This window comes from Lathamus discolor, chromosome 6, assembly GCF_037157495.1.
Source record: "Lathamus discolor isolate bLatDis1 chromosome 6, bLatDis1.hap1, whole genome shotgun sequence".
Lineage (NCBI taxonomy): Eukaryota > Metazoa > Chordata > Aves > Psittaciformes > Psittacidae > Lathamus > Lathamus discolor.
This window is the reverse complement of record NC_088889.1, coordinates 17,970,007-17,985,569: the sequence shown is the minus strand read 5'-3', so window position 1 is coordinate 17,985,569 and position 15,563 is coordinate 17,970,007. Positions and strand designations below refer to the sequence as shown.

Sequence of the window (15,563 nt, the reverse complement as noted above, 5' to 3'; positions counted from 1 at the left end):
TCAGTGCATGCATTATTTGGATGGAAAAAATTAAGTCCTATAGTATATATAATAAAATATATTATACATATATATATTTAAAATATCTTATATATGCTCAAAGAATGTATCTCCTATACTAGGCCAGATGATATAGTCAGGAAAAACAAAGATTTGTTCATCATCACTACTTCAAAGGAATTCAAGTACATGTGTGTGCATGCATATATATATATATATATAAACCCAAGAAAATAGTTATTTCATGCTCTAACTACCTACCATGTTACATGCATTTCCCTATCTGTAACTTGGCACGAATCTGAATCTTTAACTTCAGCTAAGAACTTCAACTTTCACTGCAAGGCAAATGATGGAAAGAAACAACAAATCACAAAGTGTCCAAAAGCCCTTCCTACAGGTAGGTCACCTCCACCTGACTCTAAAAACCTGTTTCTACCACTTGTATGACAGCTTTATTTGTATCTAAATAATGATGCAGGTCAGCTTCTGAAGTCCTCTGGGCACTTAACTTCTTGCAATTTTACACTAATGCCTTAGATCATTAATCATTCATACACCTCTAAAAGATGCAGAAATAAAACCCACACTCCCTAGTCTCAGCCTAATGAAGTTCCCCCAACAGCTACAGTCAAGGTCAGCAGCATTAGCTTTGTCCAAGGACATTGACATGTGTCAAACTTAAGCAGTAGAAATTGGTTGCTATTGCAATGCATAAACGGTGTTTGCAGGTATCTTAGTCCCTATTCAAGGCAATCTGAAGAATGTACAAACCCAAAGCTAGAAAGTCTTTTTTTGGTTACTGTGTCTGCTTTTTGCAAGAAACAAGGTCATACCAGCCTCTTCAAAAACATGGCTACACCTATCCTAAAACCAGCTGGCTCCCTTGGCCACACTACTCTGGACTCCAGACCTCCACTTGACTGAGAATTAGGAACTGCTTACTATTACTAGATTTCATTTAGTCATCAACATTTATAAACACTTGTGAGCACACTAGTACTATCCTCAGCTTTGTAAGGTCTTCTCCCTGCCTTTTATCCCTTAGAACACTCTTGTAGAGTAATTGCATCTCTCCTACATCACTTTCTTTTGCTCTTTTGCTCAACCAAATAAGCCATTTTATTTCAGTCTATCTAGTGTAACTAGGTCGTGTCTTCTGAAGACAGGAGATGACAGTGGAGAAGACTACACCATGACCTACATGAGGCCATACAACTGGTCCTTTGTACCCCCCTGGAAATATTTCTCCAAGACACTCTGGGATTATATTTGTGTTTTCATTGGCATGGCACAATACTGGACCATGACTGTCCAGCATACTTGTGCCTCTCTTCTCTCCTGCTCTCACCCAACAGACCTGTTACATATAGCCATTCCCATCTTTGACCCCTACTGCACAGCTTCTCTCTCTCTCTGTAGGGCTAAATTAAATGCCACTACTGCGGTTCCTCTCCCCAAGATTTTGCCATATGAGTTAAGGAAAGATGTTTAAAGCTGGGATACAGCTTTTCATCTGGAAATAGAGTAAAAATTAGGAAATGTCAAGAACAAGATGTCTTAAAATGCCACAAAGTATAATGATAGTACAGAAAAATCTTTGCATAAAATTTAAAGACTACAGGTCTTCAGTGCTATCAACTCATTCATTATCATAATTTTACAATTTTATGTTAAAGAACCAGTTACAAAACAGAATTGATTGTGTGAGAATCTCAGATTTCATGTACAAAAACAAGGTTCAAGGCTTTTACATGCAGCAGAATCCTAAAATATAACTGAAGAGACAAATAATTAGAATGCCAAAAGGATTCAACAGTTTAAATACATTTTAGGTTCAGTTGCCTCTTCCTAGACCAGCATAAAACCTTGAAAGCATTAGGGAACTTCAAAAAGATGCAGACTGCTTTTATATAATAAAGTATAAAAGTTGTACACATGAAATCCATCTCATTTTAACACACTGCAGCTTTTTCTTTCTTTGCCATGTCATGATTTGGACTGCACCCTTATGAGCTTTGCCTGGTTTGGATTGCTTGGCAGTGTCCTATGGAGATACATTTCATGTGCCATTTAGGCCAACTTAAGAGCAAACAAATAACAGTCTTGGTTTTCTGACTAGCTCCCAGTACCAACACAGTATTTTTTTTTGTCTGAAATCTGAACAGCCAATTTTAACAGCAGCCTCTTCTCCATCTTTCTGCTTCACAGTCCATGCATTTTTTGCATGTGTACATCGGTCTTCACAACTGCTTGCTCTCCCATTTTCTGCCTTATCACCACTTTGGACCAGGTCTGACAGCAACACTCCAGCTATTTGCCATGACTGGAACCCTGAAATCTGCCTAGAGAAAAGCTGCTAATGTAAGGTTGCCTTTTCTTTTTTTAAATTATTACAATTCATATCTTAAACCAGCATTTAAAAAGAGGGTAAAGCTGCCAAGTGCTGAAGGTAGCAAACAACTCGGATTTTTCTGAAAGCATCTTGTGGCAGCTGCAAGTTTGTATTACATTTACTTAGAACAGTAATTGCTTTTGGAAATTAGATTTTCCTGCTTGTTCAAAGATTTATGATGAGAAACCATAAAAATTCAAAATTTAACTCCCTAAGTGCCAGTGTTAGCAAGTAGATATAGAAGATGTGCCTGGCAAAATTAAGCAGAAATAGAAATATACGTCAGATAATCCAGGTCATTTCTTTGATTATAATCTTTGATATACCTCAGAGCATGCATGCTCACAGTCGTTCTAAACATCTCTAACAGTACAACTTGTGAACTCTTCCCCATCCTAAGAGGACTCTCTCAGGAACAGGAATGTGCTGCCATCCAATCTAGATTTTCATTTCTGTGTTTTCACCCTTCTTGTTATATTCCCCAGGTACTCCTAAACAATTCTTCTGTATTGGTATTTTCAGTTCTTACTTAGTCAAGCCTTAATTTTATTTTTTTTTTTTCTTTCAGCGACATGTTTTTCCACCATCCTTTCTGTAAGAAGATTTGATTTGCCAAATTATTTTGGTAATAGGTCACCTAATATCTCTGGTGCCAGAAGGCGTCCTTGAACTGTTTGTCTTCCAATACAATCTGCACAAGTTGAACTTTCAGACCTGGAACAATGAGCCAAAGGGTCTCTGGGGCATAGTAACCAGTACTTGGAAGCTAGAAAGGCAACCAAGGGTGGCTGGATTTCAAGGGAATGCAACCAGCCTTTATATCTTCTGTTACTGTTTGCTTGCTGTGTATTTTTCTCCTCTCACTGGCTTTCTGTTGCATTTTTTATCTTCCATGCTGTAGCACCCACACAACGCTCACAGACTGAAGTGAGGACTGGGATATCACTCATTTCCACAGAAGCCCTCGTGTATTGACATCATCTGCTCCCATGAGAAGAAGGGTAGTGCATTTCAAACAGTCTTTTTAAGCACCATGTACCACTCTTCCAATCAATTGATAAAAATCACTCTTCCTCTATCAATAAAAAAATATATCAGCATCCTCTCCAGATGTGTCCAGACTAATTGAAGAAAATACGGTGCCTACATTTTACTTACAGAGTAGTGCTTAAATGGCAATGTAATTTCTGCAGCACCCTTAAATTTTTCACTGGATGTAACTATGCCACACAGATAAATGACAGCACGTCCTTACTGTGGCAGTACACATAGCCCTATAACCAGCCCAGGGCTAAGTACCAAGATATACAGAGAGATGAGAGGAAGCACAGATCTTAGGAGTGGGATGGAGCTTGCTTAATTACAGATATCTAGTATATGACATAAGTACCCAACAGCTCGGTGTCAAGGCACCCATGACAGTCAATGGAGACATAGTCTATACAGCTCATGTAGTTTAAGGTACAATTCATTTTAACAAGTGTTAGCATAAGGCAAATTACACTCTAAACATTACCCACCCTAATGACTGTATCTGACCTACCCAGTTCACAGATGTTTTCCAGAACAGCAGAGCAACACTGAGCATTTTGGATTAAAAAAAATAATGTGGCTCACAGTTTGGTAAATATCAGCCCCCAAAAGGTTAACCCTGAAGGCAGAAGAAAATAAGACTTGTCTCATTGACACCATCTGCTGTAGCAATCAAAGCAGTTAGAATCCATTTTCTTGCAGAAGTCCGCAGAGAATATCACAAACTAATTGGTGTCAAAACAAATTAGTTTATTTTGTTCTGCATGGCCAAAATCCATCCCACTTAGCTTTACCTACCTAAGTAAAGATAACAGCCTGTTCTAGGCTTTTCTCCGTAAATGAAACAGACAGAGGTTGCTCCAAAGGTACACTCAGCACCACCTAAGATCTGATTTGTCCTTTGTATGTGTGCATCTCTCACTAATGATTATAAAGAAAACCAGGCTGCCACAATCATCCACTTGACTTACAAAATTCAAATAGACCCCAGTGAGTCTCAATAAACAAAGCATGAACAATTTGAGATTGTAGTTGGAGGACCTTCCTCCTTCAAAACCCAAAAATATGACAGTATGTCAAGCAATAAAATAATTGACACAGCAAGAATTATTGTGGTCCTATTAATGAAGCCCACCCTTATTTCTTCCTCATTAGGAAGATCAGCAATTGCATGTCAGGATGTTTGCTGTGAGAAGCAAGCCTTTTTTTTTCAACCGTGACACAACACCAGCCCTGAGCGGTATGGTATGCTGGCAGATTGTGCTCTGTATTTCAGGGAGTCCAGGGCAATGTTTTTCTCATTCATTACTGGCAATCAAGCCATTTGAAAGGAAATGAGAGATGAAGAGCTAAACACTCATTTGGAGAGAGGAGAGATAATCAAGAGAATAAAAGTCTTATCTCAGATTTTGTATATGATTTCTCAACACTAAGGAACATATAATTGATGTGTAACACATATAACTAATATCAAACAGTAAACTAGATTCAGAGAGTCACTCACCAACGGAAATTAACTTTAAAGAATAAGTAGTACTAACCCTATTCATAAAAGCGACAAAAACCTCAACAAAAAACCTGACAGATATGCATTAGTTTAATATTAACAATACAGAATACCGTATTACTGAACAATGCATGGGGCATGCCATTCTAAAAGATAACTAGGTATTTTGACACATGACTGTTTTAAGAAGGGCTGAGAATACTGACAGCTAAGGAACACCAGCAAGGAGAGAGGAATCAAATTATATGAGTATGCTCCCTGTTGATACCACAGAATTTGCAAGCCTTATTCTACAGCAACAATAATGAAACACTAAAAGGCAAAGAAATTGCGAAATTCTTAAGTAGAAATGCCATGAGACACATAGAAAGTGAGGCACATTCAAATAAAACATAAGATCTTCAAGGGTAGGTATGTGTGTGCAGAATCACAGATTTAATGCCCTAATTCTATATCATGCAACAAGAAACTTCTTTCATATCCCGTATCTGCTTCCACCTGTTGGGGTGTTGGACCTCTCAGCAAACAGGTTCTAAAAAGATAATCTGACTAACTGAGTACTGCTTCTTCCAAATTAGCAGCCAAAGTGTGTTCATAACACATTCAAAACAAACAAGCCTACACATTACCCAGAAAATTTTCCCATGTTAACAATTCCAGATTCCAAACCAAATATGCAACAACTAAACCAAAATTATGGTTATCAAAAAGTAACACTTTAAACAACTTATGCTCTATATGAAACCTAAGTTACTTTCTCAGCACATGACAGTTATCAAGATTGCAATCATGCAAGCAGAAAACTGAACCATGTACACTCAACACATTTCAGTTGCTTATAGCTGGTTTATAAGGTGTAAAAATGAGTGAAAATATAAATTTTACCCAGGATCATATATGAGGAAACTTGATTTGAGCTAGCACTGTAGCTGTCGCATCAACAGAATGGTACCTTATTTAAGCCATGCAAGAAATCTTTTTGTCAGAACCGCACAACATTTTCACATGCTACATCAGAAACATTTTGCAGAATCAATAAAATATATTTACATGATTTCATTAAATTACAAAAAGATTCAATTTCATACAGGGACACCTAGCCCAAAGTAAAACAATACCCTAGCAAATGCATCAGTAGATTGCTTTCCTTCATCTTTTATACCCCCTCCAAAGTACTTCAGAATAAGACATTTTACCACAGGGAAAGAATGTTTGACATCATTTCATCACGTATTGCTGTTATTTTACCTTTGTCATTAATTTTTCACTTACACTTGAGAGGTTTATTTCTTCATTTAAGCAATAGAAAACAGGAAGTAAGAACAACTACCATGCAACTAAAATCACAATATGAAAATAGAAAAAAATGTATTAAAAGATTGTTGTATGCCAGTTGCTTTACCCTAGTGTGATAAAACTTGGAAGGTATGTATAATTGTTTTAACTAGATTTAGTAAAGTTGAATGATTAGCTAAACTCACACACAACTATTCACAAAAAGTCACAATTTCAAGTTAATAGTTTGTCTTCAAGTATTTTATACAAACAAGCTTAAATACTTCTAGTGAACAGAATAAGATTTCCAAGCTCTCAAATGCTATGGTTTTCAATAACTACTTTCTGAAAACTATTTCACAGTTATTTATCCAAGCAGCCTGAAATATAGCTTTGACTTCAAAAGGGGCATGGGATCCTTTTACAAGCCAACCACATAAGAGATTTTTTTGAGCAGCCCCAAATCCTTACCTTTCTGTAGACTATCATATTTGGAGAACTCTCCTCTGGGTCAGGGATTTCCACATTACTTGGATCAGTGGGTGCTTGTGCCATGTTTCCCTCTCGTCACTCAGACTGCAAGGAAGAGAAGCAAAAGTCAGCATCATTCCGGGCTGCAGGGGAGCATGGTGGGGACACATGGCTACCTCCAGGGCAGACAGACAAGGATGGTACAAAGGGAACCATGCTCCGGACTTCACACAGTGCAGGATTGTATCACACCATGTCAGACAACTGCTTTGAATTGATGTACCTAAAGCACAACATTCCACGTGTGAGGACCACCGTGTTGCTGTGATTTGCATCATTACACCACACTTCTCCCAGTTCTGATCTTGTACCATAAGCCCCTACTGAATAAAAGACTAATTAATACCTCACACACTCTATTTCCTTGCTTTAAAGCACAAAAACTTGTCTAGGAGGTTTTGTGGTACCCTCAAACAAAAAGCCAAGGAGAATAAAAAGCTTTCTGTGAGAGAGTACAAAACCCACCGGAATCAGCTTGTGCAGCACTGCCAGGCACACTGCTGGTTGTTGCCTGCAGACACTCAGAGCTGCCTCCAGCTCTCCACAACCCAAAGCAGTAACCAGGAACCAGGGGGCATAACTGATTGCTCAAAGTAGCATCCCTCACCTCTTCTTATGATACATCAGGGAAGTGGCAGCAGGACAGAGGCAAACAACCATGCATAATACTCCTTAACCTGAACTGTCTTCTAGAAGCACAGAAGTGCTGCCTTATTTCCTCCAGGTGATGCCAGGCTTGAGGCAAAAACATTAGTTTAAAAAAATAAGATAAAATAAGGGCATAGGGTAGGGAGGACACTTTAAATTCTAATTCAAATGCTGTTTTTCAAATTTTTCTTCCACCAGCACATTTGATAAGCTACATCTTAAACATTGTGGAGCCATGTGGTGACCTCTCCTAGCCTAAAAGGTAACACTGCCTCTTAAAAACACTGGCATTAAAGCTGTTTGACAAGCTCAATTTTTTTTAACTTTGAAAGTATTGGAATTTCCCATCTCAACATACTGTATTAAAAATAGAGACAAAAAAAGCCTAAGTATAGACATGCATAATCTACACATTCTTTCCTAAATCAGCTCACTGTTTTAAACTGTCTCCCTTACTTAAGGAAGGAGATACTTTCCTATTCCTTTCTCTACTCACTTTTCACATTCCCACAGGAGACAAAGTGCCCTAGTATATAATATACACATATAGCACACAATCCTATATGTAATACAGCCCTAAGTCATTCTAGCAGTCAGTTATCAGCAGCCAAGGACAAGTGGCTGAATCAGACGACCTCAGACCACATCCCAGCTCTGTCCAGTCTCATCAGTGAAAAGGCTATTGCTGTAACATAGCATCCTCCACTGGAGCCAGAAGCAGATGAGATATCCCTTTAGCAACAGATATTCCCTTAAGCAAGAGATAGTAGAAACCAAGATTAAAAAAGTCTGCATCAATCTATATTCCTTCATTTCTTTCTTTTATAAAGTACAAATGCACACACAAGACTACGGGCACAAATGCATTTGTACATGCACATACCAATTTTGGAACTCAGTAATACAGTTATAGCTCAAATTAAAGAATCTGCATACACACAGAATCATAGAATCACCTCTGAAAGGCAGATACAGACCAATTTAGACAGTATTTTATATTTAAATTATACAAATTTATTTTAACTCCTATTAAACTCTCCTCTTTCTATAAGCCCAAACTGCACTGTTGTGCTAGGTCATGAGCTAAAAAAGGAAATGGAGTAAATTCCCTAAGCAAAATTATTAGCTAAAAAAAAAAAAAAAAAATAGCAGAAATGGTGAAGGGTAAAGCATTTTAAAATTATAGCACTTCAAATTATTTACATTAACGTGCATTTTCACAGCATTTCTTAGTCGTGATTTCAAAGCACTGAAGAATTAGGCTGTATCATCACTCATCTGAACAGAGCAGAACTAGATAGAGATTTTATGTAACTCTGAAGGCAATTACAAAGCAGACTTGAAAGTGTATGTGAAATCACCCAAGTTTCAGCTTCACCTGCAGTATAGAAAGACCACATTCACTACTTTCATTATATCTGAGATTATATATGTATACTTTAAAAGAAAAAAATTGTAATTAAATTTTGATTGAGTAATGCTCCTTTAAAGAAGACATTTCCAATTTCTAACCAAAAAGCCCTCTGCAACATTACAGGGAAAATCTATATTGGATATAAGGAAGAAGTTCTTTACTGTAAGCGTGGTGAGGCACTGGAATGGGTTGCCCAAGGAACCTGTGATTGCTCCATGCCCGGCAGTGTTCAAGGCCAGGCTGGACAGAGCCTTGAGTGGCATGGTTTAGTGTGAGGTGTCCCTGCCCATGGCAGGGGGGTTGGAACTAAATGATCTTAGGGTCCTTTCCAACCCTAACTATTCTATGATTCTACGATTACTGAGCTGCACTTCACTCATCAGATTATCCACTTTGAACACCCACAAATTCTGTTGCTGTTGCTATACTATCAGTTCTCTTGACCTTTTCTGATACTTTAGGATTTTCCCCCATAGCAGATTTTTAAGCTTTTCATCTACTCCAGTGAAACAAGACAAAAACATCTTGCACAATCTGCAGTAGTGTCTGTCACACCCTTCACGGTGACATGGAGGGAGCCACTGACTGCCCCTGAAGCTCTCCAAAATGTAATCAATACAAAGGAACCTGCTGTTGAAAGACAGAAGTTTGCAAAAGTGCTTCCCACTGCGCCAGGCATCTCCTGCTGGGTTTCAGTCAGGAGCAGCTGGAGCGGGGTCACATTTGTGGGAGTGACAGCAGGATAGATGTGGAGGGAACAAGGCTGGAGACAAGGTGACAAGATTGGACAGAGGGGCACCCCAAGGCAGAGACAAGTGCAGGCATCCCCTTCATGCAGCCCATGCATTGCTGGTGCTGGGAGGAGATTTAGCAGGGCCCCTACACCATGGGTCCCCCAGGGCCCTTGAAGAATTGTCTTTAACCATCACCCAAGTTTCTTGTCTTTCTTTTAGTTTGTTAGTTTTTTTTAAATCACAAAATCCTTTCTTGGATGGTATTCTTTTTTTTAGAGGAAAAAGACTGCAGAGACAATTGAGACAGTGATATGACACAGGCATGCTCTTGGCCCTTCAAGGTGAAAGCATGGCAATATTGGGTCCTCACAGATCCCACTACACCTTGCTTTTTAACATGTGAATGGAATGGAGCTCAGCACCTGGCAATGCGGAGCAGCTTCCCTGCACTCCTGCCAAGCCTACTTTCAAGCATTCTCACTAGCCTGCAGATTGTGGCACTGACTTAACACCCACAAACTGCTGGCTACATGGCAGCAACCCTTCAACCATTGAGCAACTTCGGGATAGCCCCAGGAGAGCACAGCTCCATCTCTGCCTGGGGACTGGCCACCAGGGCAGACAGTGATTCAGCCTACCTGCTACAAACACAAATTAGACTACTAACATTCAAAGTACAGGGGGTTTACCCTGATACTGTGTTAACATGCTGCATTTGCAACGTCTGAATTAATACAATGACATTTGAAAGTCCACATCTGACTTACACAGTTCTGTGTTAAAAAGCAGACAAACAAAACCCCACAGCCTAGTGTGAAAGAATCAGCAGTAATTTTTCAAGGGATTCTACTGAAATCTATCCTTTCTACACTATTTTTTCTTTACTGCCAGCCCATCTTCTCAAGATACAAACAGAAAGTCAACACTATGTCAAAAAGTCTGCCCTCTGAAACATTCTCTAAGCATGCCTGACCTCAGAAGAGAATCCAGCTCTGCCTTAAGCAGACGGGGCTGAGAAGGGTGAAAGCAAACATTTTATTTGGGTTTTTTAAAAAATAACAGTACTCATGCACAGTGTTCAGTTAAGAACCTCACCAACTATACCTGAAAAGTACTGTCAGGCAGTTTACAACATTACCAGTGGCTAACTCATGCTAGCCTGCAACCACACACCAGCAACCTAAATGTAAATCCGAAGGCGTAACTTCAGACAAGAAATTGTCCCTAAATTCCAATTTTCAGGTTCAAAAGATGCTGTTTTCCCCACAACTGTTTTTCTGACAATAGCCATGCTCGCAGTAATCCAGACTCCTCATCAGAAAAAAACATTTACACTAACCATTCTTTCACTGCGCCACACACAAGGAGCAAACCAGCAAATAAACTTCTTGTTTATGGGTAAGATGGTCTATTAAGCCTTTAGAAAAATACTCCCAAAAATATGCTAAAGAGAGAAGGTGTATTTGCCTCTTGCTGCTTTTTCCTTTATATTTTATTCTTTATTATAGAACTGTTCTGCTTTTTCCCCCAAGAAACATAAGCACGCTGTAATACTAATGTCAAATCATGAAAGATTTAGAGCTTTAGCACAATCACAGAGTAAAATATAATTTCACGTCATTAATACGTAGTTAATAGTATTCTAATTAGTGAATCCTAGGTGTATCCTAGACTACAAAACTTTTCACATGCCTGAGAAATTGTATAATCACATACCCTGCTGAACTGATAATTACCTAATAGGAAAAATCCCTACCTAGTCTACTAGAATATTTAGATCAAATAGATCACATTATTAAGGTGACAGGAGGAAAAGGGGGGAAGGAGGGGAAATCAGTGACTCTGATTAGTTCCCATTAATTTTAAGTTGATATTTCATATCCATTACAGAAGTCTCTTTACAATTGCACTGGGAGGAAAGAAACTTACCTTGGTGTTCTTCTCCTGCCTATTACTTCATTAAATTAGGATTTGGGTTTGCAAAGCAATGTGGGTCTACTAGAGGACAACACAGAACATATTGTAGAAGTCATCATGTTTATGAAGGTGAATACATCAACTAGAAGATCCCCAGGTCCAGCCTGGTCTATACACTGCTTTTAACGGGTGTAGCTCAGTCTGAGCACTGCACAATTCACCTCTGCTCTTCCTTCTAAAGTAAACCTGTATGACTAGTGAAATAACTTTCCAAAGAGAAACTGATGCAACAGCCATCTGAATCAGACAGAAACTGGAAGGTCTGGAACTGAGATAAAAACTCCACACCTCCTTCAGTATCCTTACTCTTGAGGAGCATTACGTCCTTACTCTTACTGGTATTACATGCGGCACCGCTGATCACAGTGTTCAGCAGAATAAGGCTGTGCAAGCATGCTCCTCTCCTCAACCAGATGAGGAGGACATAGTGAAACGAGGCTGGGCATCCTTCTGTAGGGAGCCACATTACATTTAGCAGTGACAGACTGAAGGGTCTTGTGCTATTCTGGACCCCATGGTGCTGCTCCCCTAGCATGGAGGAGCAGCAAAGGAATCTGCTTTCTGTCAGTGAAGTATAGCTCCCAAACCATCTAGAACTCCTTCAATGACTGCTTGGACATCAAATTGTAACTGCAGTTACTCCAAAAATACTTTCGCAGTGGAAGATCATTGCAGACCTTCTGCCCCTCTTTGCAAGTGCTGAGCATTACAGTACTGTCAACAACACTCAGTCCATTGCCTTTTTTAAGGAACAAAGTATAAACAATTCCAGCAGCTACACTTTATGTTCAGATTTTTGCCAAATGAATTCCTTTTCATTTGTAAAAAAGCAGTTCTGTTTACGCTGGAAGAATTCACAGATTCTGAAGGACCCTATTCCTCCTCTTTCTGAGGAGTCAGCTCACAGGAAGCCCCATGCTGAAGCAGTGCAGCTGAACACTTCTCTCACTCTGCAACCAGCCAAGATGAAAGATGGGTGCATACCTAGGCATGGGAACAGCAGGGATTCTTTTTCTTCATCCTGCCAGAACAGAAAGAAAGGAACCAATTCTGGGACACTCACTTTTTCTTCTCTTTAGGGAAACTGGAATCTCGATGAAGACTGGGATTTCCAATTCCTACTACTCTTACAGACACTTCCAAAAGGGGCAGTCCTCTTCCACACATGTAACTAAGTGCTAAGTTCCCAGTTATGTCTGTCCTCCAATAAAATGAGTAAATACTCATGGTGTGGTGATCTACGCAGAACACTGCTAACCAAGGGATCACCAAGGCTTTGTACCACCTCCAAAAAAGGGCTGCCTCTGTGGTCTTGAACAATTTTCTCTCCACCTGTGACAACTGTGGTAGTACTCAGCCTGTCACATAACTGTGTAACAGACAACACCAAGGATGGGCAGTTCCGATTGTTCAAGTTGTGTTAGCCACAGGTGACCCGTCTCAGTCACCTGGCAGATGATCAGACTGCTTCTTGATAAACCATGGGAGTTGATGCATTTCCTCTCCTTTCCTCAGGGAGCCACACCCCATTTTGAACTTACGTATTTCTAAATCTGCAGATTTTGTAGTTATTTTAAAATGCTGAAAATACTGTCTGCAACTGGACGTTACGTCCAGGAAACCTAGGGGTGGCAGCCAAGATAAATGCACCTAGTAAAGAGGCATTCTCTTTTTATTTTTCTTTTTTTTTTCTTTTAAAGAGAAATATGCATTCCATGTTTTCTGCTTTGTCCACCCAAGGTGTGCTGGAAGTACTGCTGACTTAAAAGGAAGGCCTTTGCCATTTTCAGAATCAATCTATTATTTGACAGATAACAAACAATGAGAGCAAGACAACAAAAAGAAAAAAATGGAATGGAGAGGGGTGGTAGCAAATATTGATACATGAATTGCTTATGAAACAAAGCACATTTTTCCTTTTATGAAATCAATTGTTAAAATGGGCACTTGCATAACAAATTTACTTGTAATGGACCAGAACAATGTTATACCTGGGGATAAACTGCCCCAATACATCCATCCTTCTTCCAAAGAATTCAGAATAAAATGCAGTAGCTACCTGTAACTGGCTTGCCTTCGAATAAAGTAATACTGCTGTGAGCCAAGGGCTCTTGGAAAGGCTTTGAGCCAACATACTATTAGTAAGGATAGCTACAGAGAATGCAACAGCAAATATATGCTGAATATTTAACTGAAACAAGTGTCAGTGCTATACAAATTTAGAAATGCAAAGAGATAGATGCAGCCCAACTTTGAACTTCATCTGAATTGATGATCCCAAACTACTGCAGTATTTATAAAGTGCTATCAGTCTGCAAGGAACAGTTGCAAACGCAAGAGCTGAAGTTGTATTTTGTTGTTTTGCAACAATGCCAATTTATCATCCAGAATCACTCCCTGTGGAAAATGAGTAACTGCACCGATAATACAGAGCTTGAGGGTAGACTTCTAATCCCTTCTTCAGTATAAATCCTTCTTTGAAAAATCATCTTCCTTGCATCAGCTAAGGTGGGTGAAGAAGAGCATCTTGTCTATGAAGGTGTTCCATCAAATAACATCATCTCTGAAAATGCCTTGTACTTCATGCACCATAGAAAATACTAACTGCAACTACAGAAAGCTACTTCTGTGGAATGTACTGCATTTTCTATTTTGCACTGTATCCAGTAAGTTGAAAACAGCTGAAATAAATTGACTGAAAGAGAAAACTGAATGAGAAGAATGAATGCTTCAGTACAGGCTAACAAGAAAATAAAAACTATTTTCTTTTTACATATATGTAGGCCCTAGTACCTGATTCCAAATTCAGAATTGCCCTATCTAAACTCCCTCTTCCAAACAAGGCTGCTAAAATAAAATTGTCTTCAAGTAGTCTAATGCAAGTTCATGTAACAACCAATCCACCCCTGCATTGATCAATGACTGCACAATCTCATCTAAAACACCCCAAAGTGCTGAGAGTTCTTGCTGGTTGTTCATTCTCAAGAGGATGGAAAATTGCAAGTACCCTGTAATCAAATAAAATAGGAAATTCGCTAACCAAAAGCACAGGTGCTTTTGAAGCTCTGGCACCATGCAATACTCCTGGTACAAATGAACACAACTGATTCCACCCATGTACTTCAAGGAAATGATGCAATATACTACGATTTCACTGCCCTGCTGTTTATCACAACAATGGGCATGCTTTTCAGATGCAAATTATGTCCAAATCACTTCACTAATTGCAACGTAAAAGGCGTCTAAACACTCCTGGATTAGCTAGCTCAAATTCACACACCCACATGGTTCAGCAGTCTACAAATCCCACTGCAGTGGTTCATCTACCCTGAACTCCACAATACCATAACTGGACTGCTATAAATACAGCATTATGATTTATATATATAAATACATATGTACATTATAAATACCAATACACTTTACTAGTACTGCTCTTTTGTTATAATCCTCTTATAAAGAGAGTTCCTTTAATTGGGCTAATACACATCTATGCCAGACTGCTGTTACACTAATAAAGACATAATCTAAAACTAGCTGCTCATCTGTGACAGATGCATATATTACTTGCTTTTACAAAATAATAAACTAAATCACAATGAAATTAAGTGACTTCCCACATTCACATAATGGATGACAGAGCAATAAATTGAACATATAAACCCTGACTTTCAAACCATTAGTTATCATTTGCTCAACACACATCTCCATAGCATAGTAGTGTGTAGTAATCAATCTGAGGAGTTTTAACTACCCTGTGACCCTTTCACTGCTGATGCCAACTTCTATAAGCATAGTGAAAAAGATGAAATATTGTCCCTTTCCACTGAGATTATGTTTGCAACATGTAACTGAATATTTCTGGGAAAAAATACAGAAGTAATGCTTTATTGCCTAACTGCCTCCTGGTCCTACCACCCTCATGCAGATGAGGCACAGTACCTGTGCCTTACTCTGCTGCTGCTGGGTCTAGCTGCTTCCAGCATGACAATGCAGAGCTCCTGGGATGTCAAAATGTCAGAACCTCACTGAAATTTTAATCTACCTTTC

The 15,563-nt window shown here is 39.1% G+C and overlaps 1 protein-coding gene across 5 annotated transcripts in view; it reads right to left on the bottom strand.

Moving 5' to 3' along the window:
• The window catches only part of RGS6 (regulator of G protein signaling 6), a 276,150-nt gene that overhangs the window by 256,185 nt on the left and 4,402 nt on the right, over positions 1 to 15,563 (bottom strand). For all 5 annotated transcript variants that reach the window (XM_065683513.1, XM_065683507.1, XM_065683506.1 and 2 more), the window contains exon 2: positions 6,681 to 6,785. In XM_065683513.1, the coding sequence (XP_065539585.1) occupies positions 6,681 to 6,764 (84 nt within the window). In that variant the 5' untranslated portion in view covers positions 6,765 to 6,785. The remainder of the gene's footprint in view (positions 1 to 6,680; positions 6,786 to 15,563) is intronic.